The 14,798-nt window shown below is 41.5% G+C and overlaps 1 protein-coding gene and 1 pseudogene across 3 annotated transcripts; one reads left to right on the top strand and one right to left on the bottom strand.

The window, feature by feature from the left end:
* Positions 1 to 2,331: 2,331 nt before the first annotated feature.
* Positions 2,332 to 8,674, top strand: LOC311112823 (uncharacterized protein). Of its 2 annotated transcripts, none has more exons than XM_084155956.1 (7): positions 2,332 to 2,478; positions 4,783 to 4,961; positions 5,345 to 5,536; positions 5,770 to 5,868; positions 6,222 to 6,363; positions 6,743 to 6,925; positions 7,282 to 8,674. In XM_084155956.1, exons 2-7 carry the CDS (start codon positions 4,785 to 4,787, stop codon positions 7,323 to 7,325), a joined length of 837 nt encoding a protein of 278 aa, XP_084012082.1. In that variant the 5' UTR covers positions 2,332 to 2,478; positions 4,783 to 4,784; the 3' UTR covers positions 7,326 to 8,674. The 2 variants fall into 2 exon arrangements, with proteins under 2 accessions (XP_084012082.1, XP_084012083.1); XM_084155957.1 differs by having other exon boundaries at positions 2,333 to 2,472.
* Positions 8,675 to 11,750: 3,076 nt separating this feature from the next.
* On the bottom strand, positions 11,751 to 13,897 carry LOC311112670 (E3 ubiquitin/ISG15 ligase TRIM25-like; annotated as a pseudogene). Its single transcript has 5 exons — positions 13,332 to 13,897; positions 12,950 to 13,066; positions 12,566 to 12,805; positions 12,287 to 12,478; positions 11,751 to 11,779 (listed from the first exon to the last, which is right to left on the bottom strand). The product of its transcript is annotated as an E3 ubiquitin/ISG15 ligase TRIM25-like (transcript).
* Between the last annotated feature and the right edge of the window lie 901 nt (positions 13,898 to 14,798).

Here is a 14,798-nt window from a genome sequence, read left to right as displayed (position 1 = left end):
TAATTCACTTACAGCTTGTCAATGAAAGATGACTTTCAAAATAAAAAATAAAATAATGGTTATTTTGTGTGTGCTTGATCTTGTGTATTCTGAACTATGTAACTCCTATCTATCTTCTGATCATTTCCTCATCATCTCCCAGATGTCTTCTTTCCAAATATACAAAGTTTTTGCATGTCAGAATCATGTAATTACACATGAATAGCAGTTACCTTTGGGTGTGTCTATTTAGGTGGAAATCTACATTTTGCCATTACATTTAAGAGGTTTAACTATACTTTTGGGCACTAGAAGTCCCCACAAGAATAGTAAACAATCAAAAATTTGACCAATTGGGGACATTATGTTAGTCCCCACAAGGTCAAATGCTATTTCTAGGGGGTTTAGGGTTAAGATTAGAATTAGTGTTAGGGTTAGACTTACGTTTAGGAATAGGTTTATGAGCTAGGCTTAGTTTTAGGGCTAGGTTTAGGGTTAGGGTTAAGGTTAGGTTTTCGGGTTAGGGTAAGGTAAAGGTTAGGTTTAGGGTTAGGGGTTAGGGAAAATAGTATTTTGAACAGGACTGAATTGTGTGCCCCCACAAGGTTAGTTATACAAGACTGTGTGTGTGTGCGTGCATGTGCATGCATGTGTGAAGAATTTGTTTTCCCCTTGTAATTTGAGATCATGTGACTTGAGGTGTGTGCGTGTGTGTACGTCATTGATCACGAGGCTCCTAGAAATCTATTATTCCTTCCCGTCTTCCATCACCGATCTGTATGTTATTGTATAAGTGAGAGGAGGAGGAGAGGAGGACAGGATGAGAGGAGAGGAGAGGAGACAGGAGGAGTGGAGTGGAGGAAGAGAGAGGAGGAGGAGAGGAGGGGAGGAGGAGAGGAGAGGGGAGGAGTGGAGAGGAGAAGGGGAGGGGAGAAGGGGAGGAGGAGAGGAGAGGAGAGGGGAGGAGTGGAGTGGAGGAAGAGAGGAGAGGAGAGGAGGAAGAGAGGAGAGGGGTGTGTGTGTTCCACCATATTGATTGTACAAACCCAACCCTCCCAGGAATGTATTTGAACTAAGCCTGGGGTTCTTATTGAATGGACTGTTATTATGCAGTAGTTCACTTCCTATTTGACCTCTGACCTAACCTTACTTCCCCTCCAACAGGTAGGTAGGTAGGTACACTACTAATATGATATTCCAGTCCACACTATGTTTAAATTGAAGTTATTTAAAGGTATGGTATGTCCTCTCTGTCTGTCTGCTCTGTGGAATCTGTCTATTGGTAAGGTGTGTCTCTGATATGAGTGTTGTCAAACACACAAAGTGATGTCAGACAGGGGTATTGATAATGATTAAGGTCGTGGTCGTGGTCCTCTGTAGCTCAGCTGGTAGAGCACGGCGCTTGTAACGCCAAGGTAGTGGGTTCGATCCCCGGGACCACCCATACACAAAAATGTATGCACGCACGACTGTAAGTCGCTTTGGATAAAAGCGTCTGCTAAATGGCATATTATTTATATTATTAATGATTCCCTTTCAACACTAGGGTGGGATACTATAATCCATGACAGTGTGGAAAATGTATATGAAATATATTAAAAAATATATAGTATTTCATAATACACACATAACTAGATTCACAATATTGCACTTTCTTTATCTGGCTTGTTAATGAAAATAGGACATCCATATCTTAAACTTCTGTCACCTCCAGACAAATGTAATGTCATCAATTTCATCCATTGAAACTAAAGCTAGTATGTAATTTCTTGATTCACCAAAACTGGTGTCTAACCCTTTGGGCCACTTGACACAATCAAGATTGAATTCAAAAGACTGCCTGCCCTCCACTGTTTGACGCTCAACTCAACTTAATCAATCAAACAGAGCAAGAATAACGTGTTACTTGAGTTAGACAGGTGTGAATGACTCTGTGTTATTGGCCTGGAATGAATCATAGAATACCTGTATTTAAAACAAATTAAATATCATTTGGCGTTGGATGTGGATTATATTTAGGCCTGAATTGTATATATTGGTAGCTAACTAAATGATATTATTACCCTTTCTTTGCAAATTGCCTTGCCTGTAGTCACCAAGCATATTTTATACACAAGGAAGTGAGTAGAAGAAATTGGAGCCAGGAAGATGGGTCTTTAACAAAAAGGGTGACTCTACATATCTATTGTCGGAGGAGGAGCAGGGGTAGGCCTAACAACATCATTGTTTCCATTGAGTGTTGTCACCGGTTCACCCCTCCCCTGGGAAGACTATGTCACACCTACCTGCATGATATTGAGCAGAGAGGCAGGTTTCTCAATCCTTTGTCCCGCGAGTGCTGTTTTAAATAGCGGGAGAGTGAGTTTAGGAGGTGACATCGCCGCATGGACACCTGTTCTCGAGCGCACCTGTGACTTACATTAGTTTCAAGGACAACTAGTTCAAGGAGAACCACAACGCTTTTTACTTCAAGAAATCTTCCAAGTCACAAAAGTACAGGTAACATTTCCATCTCTTTTATCTAATGTTGTGGATATTTTAAAACAAAAATGATTTCTTTGTTTAAAAATGTATTCCTAGTTTTTTTCACATTTCACTGGTGGATATGTTGTTGTTGTTGTTGTTGTTGTTGCAGCTGGTGAAACTACACTATCAGATCAGATATTATTAACTCCTCCTTGGAATACAGACGTTTTTCATTGCTTTTGTCACATTATTTAATTTAATCAGGGTGTCTACTAATTAATAATGTGAAAACAATAATGGTGTAGTCTTAATTCAACAATATTACCCATTCACTATGAAGTATTTTGTTGTTGTCGAATACACCACTGTGTAATAATAATTAATTACCAATAAGTATTGTGAACCTAATAATGGTAGGCCTATGTTTATTCACTGGTATGTTCATGTATTTATTCAATCTGGTAGGATAGTTTTATATTCCCATTGATACAATGCAAAGCTTTAGAAATTTACATTTACGTCATTTAGCAGACGCTCTTATCCAGAACGACTTACAAATTGGTGCATTCAACTTATGGTAGCCAGTGGGACAACCACCCTATTTTTTTCCTCGGGGGGGTGGGGTAAGGGGCGGTAGAAGGATTACTTTTATACTATTCCAGGTATTCCTTAAAGAGGTAGGGTTTCAAGTGTCTCCGGAAGGTGGTCAGTGACTCCGCTGTCCTGGCGTCGTGGGGAGCTTGTTCCACCATTGGGGTGCCAGAGCAGCGAATAGTTTTGACTGGGCTGAGCGGGAACTGTGCTTCCGTAGAGGTAGGGGGGCTAGCAGGCCAGAGGTGGATGAACGTAGTGCCCTCGTTTGGGTGTAGGGTCTGATCAGAGCCTGAAGGTAAGAAGGTGCCGTTCTCCTCACAGCTCCATAGGCAAGCACCATGCTTTTGTACTAGATGCAAGCTTCAACTGGAAGCCAGTGGAGTGTGCGGAGGAGCAGGGTGACATGAGAGAACTTGGGAAGGTTGAACACCAGACGGGCGGCAGCGTTCTGGATAAGTTGTAGGGGTTTAATGGCACAGGCAGGGAGCCCAGCCAACAGCGAGTTGCAGTAATCCAGACGGGAGATGACAAGCTTGTAGTATCATTGTCATCATGTGCAAGCCCATAAATGCAAGCATACGCAAGGCGGTGCAATGCATCTGAATGTTGTTGATTACATTTGTAAAAGATTAATTGTATCTGTCCTTTATCAATACAGGTAACACTTTGTTTTATATTTGGTCATACTTCAGAATAGGGAACAAATATCGAGGTACTATGCCCTTATCAGTCCCATATTGAGACAGCTTACTAAGAGTCTGTTTGTTCTGTAACTTGGTCTTAATTAACTATGAATATGCCTTTATTATAGATAATAATGAGGTTATTAAGGATTGGCTAGTAACACATTACTTATAATGTTTGAGTAAGAAAAGCCCTTAATTAAGTCTCACTATATGGCTGATTGTCACGAATTCCGCCGAGACTGCTCCTCCTCCTTGTTCGGGCAGGCTTCGGCGTTCGTCGTCCCCGGAGTACTAGCTGCTACCGCTTGATGTTATCTATGTTTGTTTGGTTTTGTCTGATTAGTGCACCTGTTCCATATCACGTATTGATTATGTCACCTATAAGTTTCCTTTGGTTTTGTTTGTAGTTGTGTGTTGTTGTCCGCCTGTCCGTTGGTGTATCTTTATTGTGCTCTAGTAGTTAGTGTTTTTACGCACTGTTTGCGTAATCGCTCGCCTCCTGTGTTTGAGGCCCGTTATTTTTGTTATTGTCTTTGTGACAATTAAAGTCGTTTCGACTAAGCTTCTGTGTCCTGCGCCTGACTCCCACACCGCATCCACATCAGCTTGTGACACTGATAAGACATAATAAAGGATTTATTTGCTACTTGTATACATACTTATAAACTACAGATTAGTGGCTAATATATGTACCTTAAAATACCCAAATACATGATTATTATTATTATTATTATTATTATTATTATTATTATTATTGTTATTAGTAGTAGTAGTATATCCTTACTACGTGGATATCTGCAGTGGTGTAAAGTACTTAAGTAAAAATAATTTAAAGTACTACTTAATTCATTTTTGGGGAATATGTACTTTACTTTACTATTTATATTTTTGACAACTTTTACTTTTTACTCCATACATTTTCCCTGACACACAGAAGTACTTGTTACATTTCCAATGCTCAGCGGGACAGGAAAATTGTCCAATTCACACACTAACTTTTACTCAAGTATGAAAATTGAGTACTTTTTCCACCAATAGATCTCTGTTACTCTATCAGGAATGGACAATATCAGCAGACTGATGTTCGTATTCGTGATGGCAATGGCGTACATGGCGATGGGAGCCGAGGCACAGAACTCCACAATCGCTCCAAACACCACAATTGCAGCTAATGCTACTATGGCACCCAACGTAACAATGGCACCTGTTGTCAACACAACCGTCACAGATCTCACGGTGAGTTACCTAGGATACATGTCTCACTCTGTCAATTTGTATTTTGAGTGCATTTGAAGTGCCTGTTTGGGAGTTTAAATTAAACTCATGTACTACACTATGTCACATATGATTCTATAGGGCTTTTTAAAAGTCCCCAAAAGTGCTTTATAACAATGCAGCAAACAAGCTAAAAAAATTAAATAAGAAGCTATTATGTTGTGTTCTGATGAGGTAGTTAAGCTAATCTTGTGAGGCATTTATAAGTTACGTTCTTCAAGAATCAGTAGGTATATGTTAATCATTTAAAAGTGAAAAATTTATCTACCAATAGCAAATTGCCCCTTTAAGGTAAAAGGAACAACAAACATGATTGCAACTAATGATTAACTCTTCATACACAGGTAAACATCTCAAGGGCGGAATGTGGAAAGTCTCAGTTCTGTGCTGCTGTGCCAGACAACTGTGATCCGTCCGTGGCTGGTTCCTGTTTCTTCGTCTCCACCCAGCAGTCCTCGGGACAGACCTTCTCCTTCCAGCTACGAGGAGTGTCCAGCGGCTACATCGCTGTAGGCTTGTCCACAGACTCCACACAGGTATGGAAAACTGCCTTTAGAATTACTATACATTTTACAATACAAAGGACAAGGGAGTTGGGGTTGGGGAGAGAGGTCATTTTAACTTTAGGAAATTCTGGATTTTGTCAATTTGGGGTATTGACATTTACATTTTATTCATGAATTGGGAAGAAATTGCCTAAATGAATACTTTTTAAATAATAATGTATTTGTATTTATTTATTTGATTTCATCCTCTCTCTCCTCTACAGCGTGGTAACGACACCACCTATGTGTGCGCAAACAACAAAGGCAGCGTGAAGTTCTTCACCGCTCTCCTCGACAAAGGAGTTCTGACCGTCACCAACACGGTGAGTTGGACCTATCAGAACACACTGTTTTATTTTTGACTTCCTGGAACAGTCCGAGGTTTGATTTCAGGCAAATTCAGGAAGTGAACTGATATTCAATCAATGAGTTTGATGAGTTTGACAAGATATTGAGAGCACAAGTATCAGTATTCATGAATTTGAATTCCATATTTTCTGGGTGGTCATTGAAGTTGGATTTGACCCTAATTCTCACGGTTATTCCCTGCATATACACTTGGGTGCCATTTGGGAAACTGCCTGGTAGAATAACAGTGTACCTGACTAATTCTACAGTGTAGGCCTACTGACATTTGTCTAATGCTCATTTTGGTTAATACTGTTGTGTTGTGTAGCTACCTGTGAACTCTATGAAAGGCTCAGTCAACGATCAGATCATCCAGTGCACCTTCTCTGCTACTGTCCCCAACGCTACGGCCACCCGGAGCTCCGACACCAGCTTCTTCCTCTCCATCTCCAATGGGACTTTTAATAACGGTGAGGCACTCATCCATACAAGCTCCGGGGTAAAGTTTCCCCTAGGGAGAGATGTAGGATCAGCTTCAATGTCCATGTGGACACTGCATCTCTTCTTTTTAGTCTGTCTCTAATGCTCTCTCTCTCTCTCTTTATCTCTCTCTCTCTTTACCTCTATCTCTCTCTCTCTCTTGCTCTGTACTTCTCTCTCTCTCTCTCTCTCTCTCTCTCTCTCTCTCTCTCTTTATCTCTCTCTTTATCTCTCTCTTATCTCTCTCTCTCTCTCTCTCTCTCTCTCTCTCTCTCTCTCTCTCTCTCTCTCTCTCTCTCTCTCTCTCTCTCTCTCTCTCTCTCTCTCTTTCTCTCTCTCTCTCTCTCTCTCCTTGTTCACCTCCCTCAGGAACACTGGGTAGTCCCACTGCTGTCCTGGTCGGTGATAAAGCGGTGGACCTGGGCAACTCCACCGCTACTGTGACCAACTCTTTGAACACCAACACCGGTAATGCCACCACTACTGCTAGACCCTCCACTACTGCTGCTCCCTCCAGCCACGCCTTTGTCCTGCAGCACACCCTGTCTCAAGGTAATAAGCCCATAAGAAGCACCACTAACACTTTATAATGATAACTGATAACATGATTAAGCATTAATAAACTATTTATAAAATAATGTATAAGCATTAAATGCACTGCAAGAACATGTATGACCATGCATAACGTTGCAATTCATGGAAGTTATTATAATGTTACCGTAATAACTAATCTCATATAATCCCATGTTACCTAGAGTAGAAAACCAATATGAAAGGTTAAATAATTTTATCTCTCTCTCTCTCTCTCTCTCTCTCTCTCTCTCTCTCTCTCTCTCTCTCTCTCTCTCTCTCTCTCTCTCTCTCTCTCTCTCTCTCTCTCTCTCTCTCTCTCTCTCTCTCTTCCATAGCTCTTCTGATCCTGCTAGGTGTACTATGTATGATGATGCTGTAATGCAGGTCTGAAGGGGAAGCACCATGCACTCAGGAATCCTGCCTCCTTACCTTTACTCACCTTGGTCAGGCTGCGTCCCCAAATTACACCCTGTTCCCTACATAGTACTGTACTTTCACTATGTAGGGAATAGGGTGCCATTTTGGACTCACTTTGGTACCAGAACAAAGGACCATGTCAGATCTGAAGTTATATGCTTATAAGTGCAACAATGTTTTTCCACATAGTTAATGAAACACCTTCTAGTTGGGGGTAGTAAGACATTAACCTACAGAATGGACTCAGTGATACAAGGATAAGTACTAACATATTGTGTGGATTGACAATACTGTTTAAAGGAAACATTTAATCTATTTAACCTCATATTCATCATCTCCAGCACCACCCCAAACATCATATGTGAAAATTGAATTTTTCTATGGGGACATAAGTATATGGAGGATCATTTCTTACCAACTTCTTGTTTCTTAAAGGGACATTTCAACTTCATCTTCATCTCCAGCAACACCCCAACATCAACACTTGTGTTCTTCTATCTTGTTGACTACAAAACATAGAAACCAGCCAGATTACAATTCTTTCACATTGTTCCTCAACTGTAGTGTATGATATACAATTTTCGAGTGTCTACTTTTATCCAATGTAAAAAACACAATTTCAAATGTTGCTACATAAGACCGAATCGAGCCGTCGGTCACGTGTTGCTGTTGGAGTGTTACTGGTGTTTTTTAAGAAATAAGAAGTTTGTGTAAAAACAGATCCTCCATATTCGTTTACCCCCATGTCATCCCCTACATGTAACTCATTTATTTGTACCAATTTTATTTTATTTTATTCTCTCTTTGCTGATATCGCGTTATGAAGGAAGACATGTTTGTCTGTGTTTCTTGGTGTAAGTGTTTGTGTCCGCACACATACCCCCCACTGGGTACAGACGTCAATTCAACGTCGGTTCAACGTCATTTCAACCAGTGTGTGCTCAGTGGGCCATAGATGAAGTCACAAGGGCTGCGTTTAGACAGGCAGCTAAATCAAAAGACCAATTAGTGAAAAAAAAAAAACAGAATTGGTCTGCCTGTCTAAACGCAGCCAAGGTGGCAGAAATTGGAATTTGTGGGTGTATACTGTGTGTATATACTGTGTGTGTGAGGGATTTTGTGTGTGTGTGAAGGCGTGCACAATGATGAAGCCACTGGATGGTGAACTGTTCCTCCTGATTACCCTTTTAAAGTATGTGCAATTATGGAAATATTAGTATTTATTTTTATGTTTTAAATAAGAACTTTTATTTACAATACAATGCATGTTTTATCTTTCATGGGTCTAATTTTATTAAATCTATTGACACAAAAAAATGACAACATTTAACCTACTGTAATATACACTCAACATCTGACACAGGCGCAACAAGGACAGCAGGTTGCACAGTGGTTAAGAGTGTTGGGCATGGGGGGGCATAGGTCTGATCTGTGGGTGTGGCCAGGGTTTATTTGGGGGGTCTCAAAACTCTCTCTCTCTCTCTCTCTCTCTCTCTCTCTGTCTCTCTGTCTTCCTTGGTGTACTGCCTCCAGCTTGTCTCAGTTTTTGTCCCAGCCACCCTATTCCCTACTTAGTGCACTCATTTTGACCAGGGCCCTATATAGGGAATAGGGTGCCATTTGGGACGCAGTCTCAGTGTCCTACCTGCTCCTATACTAATCCTAGCCAGCCTCAGACCTCACCGCAGGTCACTGAGGGATACAGTACATGACATGAGATAATGATTTGATTGGTTTGTATAGTCGCATTATTACCCTCTCTCTTCTGCTCCAAAAACATGGATTGACAGAGTGTTTTTTATGCAAAAAAAAACAAAAAACATATATACATTTAAAATAACATCCATCATTTAATTTAATTCAACAAAAGAATGTGATTCTTACAGAGAAATCATTTCTATAACCCAGATCAGATCAGGTAAATATGATTAACTATGTATCAATAAAGAGGCTCTGCTTTTATACATTTAAGTAAAACCTATTTTGTTTTCCATTGTCCTCTTTAGGGCACTTTCAAAAGAAAATGGATTGTCCATGGCAAAGTACATTTCATATTATGACGTCGTCATCCAAAGTCCCACCTCCATTGACAACACCAACAGGACATATAATGAGCGCCGATTTGTTGTTCCCGCTGTCACTCATATCAGGGTTGAACAAAGGTAACACTTTCTCAGTGAACTGTTTTCCCCGTGAACGAATAAATACAGTGGGGAGAACAAGTATTTGATACACTGCCGATTTTGCAGGTTTTCCTACTTACAAAGCATGTAGAGGTCTGTAATTTTTATCATAGGTACACTTCAACTGTGAGAGACGGAGTCTAAAACAAAAATCCAGAAAATCACATTGTATGATTTTTAAGTAATTAATTTGCATTTTATTGCATGACATAAGTATTTGATACATCAGAAAAGCAGAACTTAATATTTGGTACAGAAACCTTTGTTTGCAATTACTGAGATCATACGTTTCCTGTAGGTCTTGACCAGGTTTGCACACACTGCAGCAGGGATTTTGGCCCACTCCTCCATACAGACCTTCTCCAGATCCTTCAGGTTTTGGGGCTGTCACTGGGCAATACAGAATTTCAGCTCCCTCCAAAGATTTTCTATTTGGTTCAGGTCTGGAGACTGGCTAGGCCACTCCAGAACCTTGAGATGCTTCTTAGTTGCCCTGGCTGTGTGTTTCGGGTCGTTGTCATGCTGGAAGACCCAGCCACGACCCATCTTCAATGCTCTTACTGAGGGAAGGAGGTTGTTGGCCAAGATCTCGCGATACATGGCCCCATCCATCCTCCCCTCAATACGGTGCAGTCGTCCTGTCCCCTTTGCAGAAAAGCATCCCCAAAGAATGATATTTCCACCTCCATGCTTCACGATTGGGATGGTGTTCTTGGGGTTGTACTCATCCTTCTTCTTCCTCCAAACACGGCGAGTGGAGTTTAGACCAAAAAGCTCTATTTTTGTCTCATCAGACCACATGACCTTCTCCCATTCCTCCTCTGGATCATCCAGATGGTCATTGGTAAACTTCAGACGGGCCTGGACATGCGCTGGCTTGAGCAGGGGGACCTTGCGTTCGTTGCAGGATTTTAATCCATGACGGCGTAGTGTGTTACTAATGCTTTTCTTTGAGGTCATTAACCAGGTCCTGCCGTGTAGTTCTGGGCTGATCCTTCACCTTCCTCATGATCATTGATGCCCCACGAGGTGAGATCTTGCATGGAGCCCCAGACCGAGGATGATTGACCGTCATCTTGAACTTCTTCAATTTTCTAATAATTGCGCCAACAGTTGTTGCCTTCTCACCAAGCTGCTTGCCTATTGTCCTGTAGCCCATCCCAGCCTTGTGCAGGTCTACAATGTTATCCCTGATGTCCTTACACAGCTCTCTGGTCTTGGCCATTGTGGAGAGGTTTGAGTCTGTTTGATTGAGTGTGTGGACAGGTGTCTTTTATACAGGCAACGAGTTCAAACAGGTGCAGTTAATACAGGTAATGAGTGGAGAACAGGAGGGCTTCTTAAAGAAAAACTAACAGGTCTGTGAGAGCCGGAATTCTTACTGGTTGGTAGGTGATCAAATACTTATGTCATGCAATAAAATGCAAATTAATTATTTAAAAATCATACAATGTGATTTTCTGGATTTTTGTTTTAGATTCCGTCTCTCGCAGTTGAAGTGTACATATGATAAAAATTACAGACCTCTACATGCTTTGTAAGTAGGAAAACCTGCAAAATCTGCAGTGTATCAAATACTTGTTCTCCCCACTGTAGGTGACCTGCCCATTACATAATAAAATGACACCATCCCCTCGTTGTAATACACAAACACCCCCACCTTCCACGGTTTCTCTCCTAGGTGGATTAACACAGACTGTCTGTACTCACTTCCTCTCCTCAAATATATCATCCAATAGCCCTCCTCGGGGCTCAGCGTGACCACACCCTTCCTGTTGATGGACTCCATGGCCACTCCCAGCTCCCAAGCCGTCTCCGACCTGGACCAATTGAAAAAGTATAACTCACACACTTATAGTCTTGTAGTAGCATTTCCAATACCTATAGGTAAGGTTCCTGTAGGATTACCTATACCAACAGTATCACCAGGTGCATGGACAGAAACGGTATACTGAAAAATAAAACAAACTCCAGCCCTTTGGTGATCCTGATGCTCCACAGATTTAATGTATTTTAACCAATGTTTTAGTCTCAATAGACCTTAATCAGGTAAAATGTGTATTTCAATTTCAGTACAAACCCACTTCGACCTCCCAGTTGCTCCTCCCGGTGGCAAAGCAGTCCTTGGCGAGGACGCAGGGCACCTTGTTGAAGCACTGGGGACCGTCCAGGAGGCTCTGCTTCGTGTCCCCGTCCCAGACCATCTAGGTAGTCACCATCATAGAAGCAATAGCTGAACAATGAAGGAAGATATAATGGATTCATTGAAAGGATTCGAATCAAGGCCAAAGAAAACTTTTAACGGCATATTGCTGTATCTTTTCATGCTCAGCGAGGTAAGGAACCACAGAAAACACAACATTAAAATGGGTTGTAGCTCTTTCCTGCAGTGAATGACCAAAAGCGCTCTCTTTGGCCTCATGGGTGGAACGTTATTAATATTTTTTGTAATATCATTATTGATAAAGGTTTAAAAAATGTAAACCGCCGAAAATCCGGTGTTTCTATATCAAACAGTTTTGTTATATTTCAGTCTTCTGTGATGTATATCAAGCGTAATATTGAGATGCAAACTCAAAATTGAATATATTTCAACTATATCTGACATGGTACAGGTGTCTTCTGTTTTTAAGCCCATGTGTGTGAGGTGTATAGTTTTGTTTCGAAGACTACCAAGAATCACTCTGTGTGACCCTAATTTAGCCCACTTCAGTAAAAGGTTATATCATTGATGTCTTACAATGGATTTTAGAACTGTAGGGTGAGGACAACAGATGACAACGGCCTTTAATTGACAGTTTGTTTATTGCTGTATCTCCTTTCTCCTCCAGATGAGATACAGCTCTCCTCACATTCCCCAAACACAGGTCAGAGTGAACACTGATCTCAGACCAGTCCTTGGTGGGTAGAGGGGTGCACAGGGATGGAAAACGTTACCACGGGAATCAGGACAAACACTTTAGACATGAAACATTACATCCTGTAATACACAATGTATCCAGTATCGAGAAAGAGACACTGACCTGTAGGAGGTGGAGGTGGTCCTCAGTGTGTTACAGCCGCTCCAGCTCAGTGCTTCTCCTCTTCAGCTCAGTGATTTCCTGCTCCAGTTCTTTGATGAAGTCTTCAGGCTGCCTCTCTGCTGCTTTCTGCTTCTCTTCAATCACCTCGATGAGCTCAGCCTGGCGTCTCTCGATGGAGCACACTGAGCAGTGAAGACCTGCACTCCATCCTCCATCCTCTCTTTCTTTGAGCTTATCTGATTAAATTAAATACATTTTTATAAAAACGGTTGGTCTGAGAATTGAACCTTGTGGTACCCCACATAGAAAATCCCATTGAAGACTTGCACACTATCCTTTATCTCTTTCTTGGAACTGGTCTGATGACAACAAGGAAATACTGTAGAAAAACTGTCACATTCTGTTGAGCGTTTTACGATGTGTTTGATGTCCTGCACATTCTTCAGTCTGACCTGGATCATCTGATGCACCTCTGCCTCAGTCTTCTTCATCAGAGCCTAGGAATCAGAATCAGAATTGGAATCAGAATCAGCAATAGAACCAGAATAAGAATTGGAACCAGATTTGGAATCAGATATAAATCAGAATTGGAACCAGAATCATAATCATAATCATTACTATAGCCATTCTACCGTGTGGATATGAATTTGTCTTGGCTAAAAAGACAACAACCCACAGTGAAATCATGAAGCAGAAAGAAAATAAAAAAGATAGAAAGAAAGAAACGATTTAGTCAAAAAGAAAGTAGAATGAGAAAATGACCTACATGGCTTTACTCTCTCTCTCTGCTGGAACAATGTTGTGAGCTCTGTGATCAGTGTCCATGCACAGCACACACACACATGTCTGGTCGCTCCTACAGAACAGCTCCAGGAGTCTCTTGTGCTTCTTATACGTCCTGTCCTCCAGGTTCTCCACAGGGTCGATCAGCTTGTGTCTCTTCAGATTCACCACTCTCTGATGAGGCTCCAGGTGAGTCTCACAGTAAGAGGTCAGACACACCAGGCAGGACCTCAGGGCATTGAGCTTCCTCCCAGAGCAGACGTCGTAGGGCACACCTCCAGATTTGACACCAGATTGCTTGAATCTGTTCCATCTTTTCATTTCTTTAGCTAATTAGTTCTCGAGAAGATCAGGGCATCCTTTCAACACCCTCTTACATTTGGGACAATGGCAAACGTCACTGCTTTGTGACTTCCCTAGTGACTCTTAATACAGGCCAGGCAGAAACTGTGGCCACATGGGATGGAGACTGGCTCAGTGAAGACTTCCAGACAGATAGAGCACTGGAACTGCTCTTCAGATAATAGACCACTGGGAGAAGCCATGTCTTCTGGTAGAAACATTTAAAGAATGGAACACAGTTTCAGAGTGACAGCCTAAAACAAAGCAGAGTCTTCTAAATGAATTTCCACTGTAAATGAAATAAAAAAAAACTCCCTAATTTGAACACTGGACAAATATCTAAAACGTATTCTAATCCTATTTATAAAGTGGGTGGTTCGAGCCCTGAATGCCATCGTATACCACGGGTATTGACAAAACGTTTCTTTTTACTGCTCTAATTACGTTGGTAACCAGTTTATAATAGCAATAAAGCACCTCAGGGGTTTGTGATTTATGGCCAATATACCACGGCTAATGGCTGTATCCAGGCACTCCTTGTTGCATGGCGCCTAAGAACAGACCGTAGCCGTGGTATATTGGCCATATACCACACCCCCTCGGGCCTTATTGCTTAATAAAACACTATGGACAAATATCTAAAACATCTTATAATCCTATATAAAACACTATGGACAAATATCTAAAATGTCTTCTAATCCTAAATAAAACTGTCACGCCCTGACTCAGGGGACTCGTATATGTTGAGTCAGGGTGTGTATGTTTATTGTTGTATTTGTTCTTTGTTGTGAATCTAGTATTTCTAGATCTATGTTGGCTGGTGTGGTTCCCAATCAGAGGCAGCTGTCGCTCGTTGTCTCTGATTGGGGACCATACTTAGGCAGCCTATTGGCACTAGTTAGTTGTGGGATCTTGTTCCGTGAGGTATGTTGTGTTGTGCTGCCTTGGACTTCACGTTTCGTTCTGTTTGTTGTTTTGTCGTGGTGTTTAATATTTAATAAACATGTACGCATATCACGCTGCGCCTTGGTCTGATCCGTCGATGAACGGACGTGACAGAAGATCCCACCAAACGAGGACCAAGCAGCGTGCCCAGGAAGAGCG

Source organism: Coregonus lavaretus (assembly GCF_964263955.1).
Source record: "Coregonus lavaretus genome assembly, chromosome: 39".
NCBI lineage: Eukaryota > Metazoa > Chordata > Actinopteri > Salmoniformes > Salmonidae > Coregonus > Coregonus lavaretus.
Note: the sequence above shows the minus strand (reverse complement) of the source record. Positions and strands in the feature narration are given on the sequence as shown.